The sequence below is a fragment of the Triticum aestivum genome, chromosome 5A (genome assembly GCF_018294505.1).
Source record: "Triticum aestivum cultivar Chinese Spring chromosome 5A, IWGSC CS RefSeq v2.1, whole genome shotgun sequence".
In the NCBI taxonomy this organism is placed as follows: domain Eukaryota; kingdom Viridiplantae; phylum Streptophyta; class Magnoliopsida; order Poales; family Poaceae; genus Triticum; species Triticum aestivum.
Window position 1 is genome coordinate 107080643 of NC_057806.1, and position 7158 is coordinate 107087800.

The 7158-nt window shown below is 54.5% G+C and overlaps 2 protein-coding genes across 2 annotated transcripts; both read right to left on the reverse strand.

Annotated features, from left to right (window-relative positions):
* Positions 1-1314: 1314 nt before the first annotated feature.
* Positions 1315-3206, reverse strand: LOC123101242 (uncharacterized). The gene is made up of 3 exons (XM_044522781.1): positions 3177-3206; positions 1735-2094; positions 1315-1609 (listed from the first exon to the last, which is right to left on the reverse strand). Exons 1-3 carry the CDS (start codon positions 3204-3206, stop codon positions 1547-1549), a joined length of 453 nt encoding a protein of 150 aa, XP_044378716.1. The 3' UTR covers positions 1315-1546.
* Positions 3207-4471: 1265 nt separating this feature from the next.
* LOC123102505 (L-type lectin-domain containing receptor kinase S.4-like) lies at positions 4472-6886 on the reverse strand. Its single transcript, XM_044523888.1, has one exon. The coding sequence runs from the start codon at positions 6798-6800 to the stop codon at positions 4713-4715; it is 2088 nt and encodes a 695-aa protein (XP_044379823.1). The 5' UTR covers positions 6801-6886; the 3' UTR covers positions 4472-4712.
* Between the last annotated feature and the right edge of the window lie 272 nt (positions 6887-7158).

The following is a 7158-nucleotide window of genomic DNA, read 5'->3' on the forward strand; positions in this document are numbered from 1 at the left end:
CCTTGCGCTGATTATAGTGGTTTCAGCATGTGGTTTTGCTTCTAAAAAAAAGCAGGTGGTTTTGCTTGCGTGGCATTGGATGACTGCCTCGCTGGCTTGATGGAAGGCGCTAAGCGATTTCACCCCTGCTCCATAATTCCCTAATCCCCTGTCCAGTCCCTAGTTTTCTTCTCCCACGTTCGTGGCCATGGCCACTAGCCCAAGCTTGTCCTCCCATGTTCTCTGGTTCCTCTCCTCCCGTGTTCATCATCATGGCAGCCAGCTGAAGTTCGTCCTCCCATGTTCCATAGTTTCTCTCCTCTTCTATCGGCAGCTTCCGTACGTACGCGTACAATCCAGCAACCATGTATATTGCAGCCGGCCGGAGGTAAGACCATTTCGTAGTAACATTCACATGATTCCAATTTAATGCCTACTATCCTCTCCCAGAACTATCAAGTAGAAAGAAAATAAACAGCAGCTCATATCATGACAAAAAACATCGAACTAGTATGAGATTTTTTGTACTCGTTTAAAAGAGCTGAAACCGTATAAGATCTAGCTAAAATTAGATTACTATTTTTGGTAATTATTCCGTACGCGCACAATCCGGTGGCCATGTTTACTAATTTTGGTAATTATTCCATCAGGACATTTGATTTACTTTTTGTGGGAAAAATTGGTGTACTGCTGGATGTAAATACTTCTACTAGGCTGGAAGCAAGCTAGACACATATGCTGGAGTTGTGACAGCAAGCTTCAGAGTTTGCAAAGAAGCTTTTAGAAGATTGGAAAATGAAGAAACTTGCAATGTTGTTCTGGCTTGTTTCAGTAGTTTTAGCATTTGTCTCTGGAATGGTAGCGTCGGCTTAGTTAGTACTCCTTCCGTTCTGAATTACTTGTCTTAGATTTATCTAGATACGGAGGTATCTAGCACTAAAATGAGTCTAGATACATCTGTATCTAGACAAATCCAAGACAAGTAATTCGGAACGGAGGGAGTATGAGAGTGAATTAAGCAGGACTTTGGCATTGTGGCAGCATGAGAGATCATTAAAATAGTGAATGTAATATGGAATTATTGCTGAATTTTGGCTATGTCCTGTTTCTTAATCTTGCTTTTCAAATTAGCAGTATTTGGGCTATATGATGTTGCTCACTTCCTATGTGAATTGGTAGTATTCTCAATGTTGTATTAGCTGAACCAAATCTGAACATGCACGGAGTCTTTGCCATGCCTTCGGTTTGCCGCCGACAAACTATCTGTTTCAGTGGTAGCGGCCCGGGGCATGTCATGTAGCAGATCATGTAACATTTACAATGTACTCTTGGGAGTATTAACATGACATTACATTAGCATGGATTCAGAAACAAGAGCTGCCCAGAATTATTTGTACAGTTTCACCGTAACTTTGAAAGAACACATTTTTTCTGAACACGATAGGGAACATATCACATAAGAACCAGTCATGCCGACTTGCCGACATCGCAAAGCAGTACATGTGTATTATAAGAGGGAACAAGCACTACCAGTACTAGTTTTACAAGCTCAACGCCTCACGTGGAGTCATCGGGAGATCAGGAATAACCTGCTCCTTATCACGCCGCCTTCTGCAAAGCCCTGATCACCCTACAACAATAACAGAGAGCCTCAAATAATCTCTGTATCTCCGTCCCTGCAATAATCTTCCAAATAAATAGACTTTCGCATACAATCCCGGATCAACTTGGAGTCATTGGGAGCTAGGGACTCACCTGCTCGTTGTTGCGCGGCCTCCCGTCAAACGCCGAACGCCGATCATCACGTCTTGCCCTGCCGCCACATCGTCGAAGGAAAAGAAGGGAGATGAGACTGAAACAGAAGGAGGAGCAGTTAACTAGACCCACCGAGGACGGGAAAAACGGATCTCGCTCATGTGCCGCTCCCGAGCGGCACCGGGGCGCCCCAACCCTAGCAGGCCTCGGCTCCCCACCACCTCCTTCCTCCCCAGCCGCCGTCGGCGCGTGCTGCCGGGCAAGGCCCGCGCGGTGCCGGCGGCGGTGGGATTTCTCTCTGGCGGAGGGCGGCTCCTCGGCGCTCTGGATCTGCGTGTGGCGGCGGCTGCATGGGGAAAGCTCCTCGATTCATGGCTGCACGGGGCAACGATGCAGCTCCACTTCCTGCATGGGCGTCCTGCTGCGACGACTTGATGGTCGGGCGGCACAGCTCTCCCGCGACGGCAAGACTGCCCTCTGCTGGATGGGCGCCTTCGTGCGACGCCGGCTTGTCTCTTCTTGTGGCTTGGCTCCGGCTTGCTGCAGGGCGTGGAGGCAACGAGGTCGCGGGCTCCAGCGACTCTGGATCATGGTCTGTTCATGACTGATCCGGCGTGGTTGCTCAATTCAGATCTGGACGGCTTGGTGGTGGTGATCTAGATTCGATCGGTCGAGTGGGGTGACTGCAGACTGTGTTGTAGTGACCTCTTGCGGCTCCACGGCGATGGTGGTCACCCAGGGATATTCGGGAGGGTTAATCTCTTTATGTCCAATGGTTGACTTCGGTGGTGAGATGCAAACTATAGACGTCGGTTTGACACATAGGAATGGTTGTGTAGTGGCGGCGGTCATTGTATGTAGCTGCTGAGATTACGGAAAAGTGGTGGCGACAACACTTGAGTGACTTCGAAGGTGGTGCTGTGAGCACCCGGTCACGAGATCCGGGGTGAAAGCCTAGGTTGACCTGAGCTAGTTATACCTGGCAATGGCGATGTTTTTTTTTACATCGTTACCTTGTTGAAGGCATTGCTCGGATATGCTTGCACTGATTCTTCAGGGTGAAAATCTAGATTCAGTCTTTGGTGGTTGGATCCGGTGACGGCAACACTTGAGTGTTGCTCCCTTCTTGAAGGTGTTACTGTTGAAGAACCTCGTCGTCTGTGTGATGTCATGAGATGGGTGGTGCGGATATGGTCGTTGATATAGTTTGCTGATCGTGGATTTGATCGCTTCGGGTTTTTCTTTTACTCGCCTACACATAGCTTTGGTCTTATATAACTTTGCTATCTGGCGTGTTTTTTGGTGTACGTGTGTTGGTGTTGGTTGTATGCATCCTATCTATGCAGAGGCCGGGTGTGTGCTCTTTGGGTTTGTATCCTCTTGATGCTCCTTTTTGAGCTAATAAAATCCATCCTTTATCGAAAAAACTAGACCCATCCCACCAAGCCGACATGGCAGTCGTCGAACGCCATGCAAGCAAAACCGCCTGCAGAAACCACTATAATCAATGGAAGGGGGTGATTTGCATGGTATTAGAGACCCCAGGGGGTTGGTTAACCAGTTTTAGAGTTAAGGGGGTGGATTAGCCGGTTTATGAACCCCAGGGGGTTATCTGAACTTCTTTCTTATCTTTCATATACTCAGCTCGTCTGTCCCTCCTATTATCCCATGTATATTAATTTTTTAAATGGCTTGTCGATTTTAATTCACACACGTGTATAAATAGGTGTTGAGGGGCGTAAAGAAATGAGGTGGTACTATTTAATAGACTGCCAAACCCTCTTTTATACAGAATCAGTTGTAGCCCGGTTGGATTGTTTCCTCACGACTTAGAGACAGGTCTTGAGTTCAGTCCCAACACACAACTACTTTCTTTTGCCTAATCTCCTGGGCTGCCTGGGCTGCTTCGAGAGGTTGAGGCGCAGCCTGCTTCTAAAGGTTCAGGCCCACAAAGCTGAACGGAGGCGTATGACGGGGGAAGTAATCGAACATCAATTTTTTGTACCACCTCGAGTAGCCATATAACTTAAAACAGCGGCACCAACAAAATCATCTGAACAGGACGAAACTAATAATATCACCTTGGTTTATTAGTAGGTATAGATATAGATAAGATATAGATATAGATATAGATATTGTACGTGTTGGTCATACAAGCGTATTTTGTTATGATTCTACTGTTAATACATTTTCTGTGTTCGCCAAGCGTATTTTCTGTTTCCATGATCATCCGTGGATCATGTCCCTGTTATGCATCGTGGATTTACTGCTTAGCTAGCTGGTCGCTCTCCTCACCAAACCTGCTTTTCCAAATAGGGGCGCCGATTGATTGCACATCTATAAATATGTGGAGTGTATTTCATGTGAAGGAAGGAACAACCGAAGGAAAGAAAGGAGCTCACCGGAGAAGCCCTCTCGGTATATCCTAGTTACCAGGCGACGTGGTATCTATTTTAAGGGTGGCAGACAACTCCATTATCTTAGGAGCGTGGAGGCGGTGCAGGTTCACATAGAAAAAACTGATCATTGTTGGGGTTAGAGGGTTGGATGTCGGCCGCGGCAGCACGACGGTTAAGGGAAGGGCAGGGCTGCAAGGCTGATGCAGGAGCACCGATCGCTGGTTGGCGGTTCGGCCGGTGGTTGAGAGGACGGTTGAAAGAAGAAGAACATGGGGAGCTCAAGGTTGAAGAATGAATCCGATTGCTAGTTTTGCATCAGACGGCTGAAACAAATCGACTAATCTAAATTGGATTTTTAGTGGACTTGCCCCTAGCCAGTGCCTCGGCAGAGTCGAATCATAGAAAGTTACAATCGCCCCAAACATCTGCCAAACCTTAAACCAACTACTGTTCAAGCATAATGACGCTACTACTACTTGTAAGGTGCGTCGAGTGCGAAATGGTCAATGGTTCACTGGTGCCACTACACCTGTTGATCCACTGGCCAGAGGAGGGCTCATGGTGTGGCCGTGTGGGGGGTCATACGCTGACGTGGGATGACCGCATGGACAGCGGCGAGAAGGGGAACGTGGCCACCGATGTCTGCGACAGCGGCTCCCCTCCGCCGGCCGCCGCCGGCCTCTCGAACGACGACGACGGGAACGAGTGCACGAAGTCGTCGTACCCAACCTCGCCGGAGCACACCGGCGGCGGCGGGGGCGGTGGCGGCGGCGGCGGCACGTCTGCAGCGTCCCCGCTGTCCAGGTACCTCGCCACCTCCCTCATCGTCGGCCGCGCCACCGGCACCGGGTGCGAGCACCACAGCCCCAGCTTCACCGCCACGGCCGCCTCCTCCGCGTCGAACGCCCCGCCCAGCCTCGCGTCCACCACCTTCTCCACCTCCCCCGCCGCGTACCGCTCCCACGCCCACTCCGCCAGCACCAGCTCCTCCGGCCCCGCCCGCGGCTCGATGGGTCGCCGCCCGGCGACCACCTCCAGCACCAGCGCCCCGAACGCGAACACGTCTGCCGCCGTCGTGGCCTTCCCCGTCCGCGTCAGCTCCGGCGCCAGGTACCCCAGCGTGCCCACCACCCGCGTCGTGGCCGGGTTCGCGCCGTGCTCGTACAGCTTGGCCAGCCCGAAGTCGCCGAGCCGCCCCGCCATGTCGCCGTCCAGGAGCACGTTGCTTGCCTTGACGTCACGGTGGAGGACCACGTGCTCCCACTCCTCGTGCAGGTACAGCAGCGCCGACGCCACGTTCCGGAGGATCTTGTACCGGACGCCCCACGTCAGCCGCACCGCCCGGAGGCCGTCGCCGAAGAGGTGCATGTCCAGGCTGCCGTTGGGCATGAAGTCGTAGACCAGGAGGAGGTCGCCGCGGCGGCGGCACCAGCCCTGTAGCTGCACGAGGTTGCGGTGGCGGAGCCGGCCGATGGACGCGATCTCGGCGACGAACTCCCGGAGCCCCTGCCTGGAATCGTGGGACACGCGCTTCACGGCGACCACGGTGGGCGGCGTGCCAGGGAGCACGCCGCGGTACACCTTGCCGAAGCCGCCGCAGCCGAGGAGCTCGCGGTCGCGGAACCCTCGCGTGGCGCGCTTCAGCTCCGGGTACTTGTACCGGTGCGGGCCGTGGTCCAGCTCCCACGGCTCGATGACCTCGCGGTTCTTGATGCGGTATGCCGCGTAGGCGCCCGCGCCGGCGAGCACCAACAGCGCCACAAACGCCGAGAACACCGACGCGAGGATCAGGGTCGTCCTGCTCTTCTTGTCTGGCTTGGGCCTCGGCAGCGACGGGAGGGACGACAGGTCGAGGGGCGCCGCGGCGCCGCCGCCCAACTTGAAGGTCCACCCCATGAGGTAGTGCGAGCTCGCAAGGAGCCCCGTGGAAGCCGAGAAGCCAACGTACATCTGCTCCCGGAAGACGATGGACAGGTCGACGTGGAAGGATATGAGCGGTGCCGCCGGCTTCTCGGGCGCCGCCAAGGTCGCGATGGAGACGTTGAGGAGCCTCCGGTCCCCATCGTAGTCGACCCAGGCGAGGACGGTGTCTCCGGACTTGAGGTTGATGGGCGCGGCGGACGCGGACGCGTTGGAGGTGAGGCTGTTGAGGTCGACGCCGACGTGGTTGTCGTTGATGTCGGCGAACTCGAAGTCCTGCACCGTGTCGAACTCGACGGCGAAGACGTGGTTGGTGGCGTTGCCGTCGTCGTCGGCGCTGACGAGGCCCAGGTACTGGCTGGGCAGCGCCCCGGGGAGGCGCGGGTCGGGGGCGGCCACGAAGGCGAAGCCGTGGCCGCCGAGCCTGGGGTACTCGGGCACGACGGCGAACGCGAACGCCGTGGAGAAGGACACGGCCGCCGCGGTGGCGTCGTTCTTGGCACCGGAGCCGGGCGGGCCGAGGAGGCGGAGCGGGGACGGGTAGAAGGCGTGGCCCTTGAGCCGGGAGGTGTCGTTGGTGAGGCGCATGATGCCGTCCGGCTGGAGCTCCGTGACGCCGTTCAGGGTGAGGTTCGGGGCGCCGCCGTTGCGGGCAGCGCCGAAGCCGGTGTAGGTGAATTCTTGGGAGGCGGCGAGGGTGGCGAGGAGGAGGAGGAGGAAGAAGAACAGAGCTGGGATGAGAGGCATTGCATTGGAGGCGGGGCTGGTCAGCCGATGCTGCTGCTGTTTCTTGTGCTGGGTGGGTGGAGGATGGAGGGAGGTGTTAAATGGCGGGCGGGGTTGCTGGTTTTGTAGGGGGGAAGAAGAAAGTGAGAGGAGTGAGACAGCGACCAGTGAGTGTTTAATTTGACTGACCGATCCACCTTCATGTTCCATCATTAATTTCTTTTCCCGATCTTCCTCGCCATGAAAAAAGATGAAAAATCTTTCACGTGTAAATGGAGAGGAGAGAGCAGGATGTCACCCTGCTGGCTTCGCTCGCTCGGTGCGAGCAAGCCCACCCGGGTTTCGAGTCCTGAATGGTGTTTTTTTTTCATGTGTAAAT

Excerpts from the sequence above, each read along its gene's own strand:
- LOC123102505 (XM_044523888.1), bottom strand. The coding sequence starts at position 6,800 with ATGCCTCTCATCCCAGCTCTGTTCTTCTTCCTCCTCCTCCTCCTCGCC.
- LOC123101242 (XM_044522781.1), bottom strand. The coding sequence starts at position 3,206 with ATGGCGTTCGACGACTGCCATGTCGGCTTG. Across the intron at positions 2,095-3,176 it reads ACGACTGCCATGTCGGCTTG|CTTTCCCCATGCAGCCGCCG; the intron begins GTGGGATGGGTC and ends TGAATCGAGGAG. Across the intron at positions 1,610-1,734 it reads GGCCGCGCAACAACGAGCAG|GGTGATCAGGGCTTTGCAGA; the intron begins GTGAGTCCCTAG and ends TTATTGTTGTAG.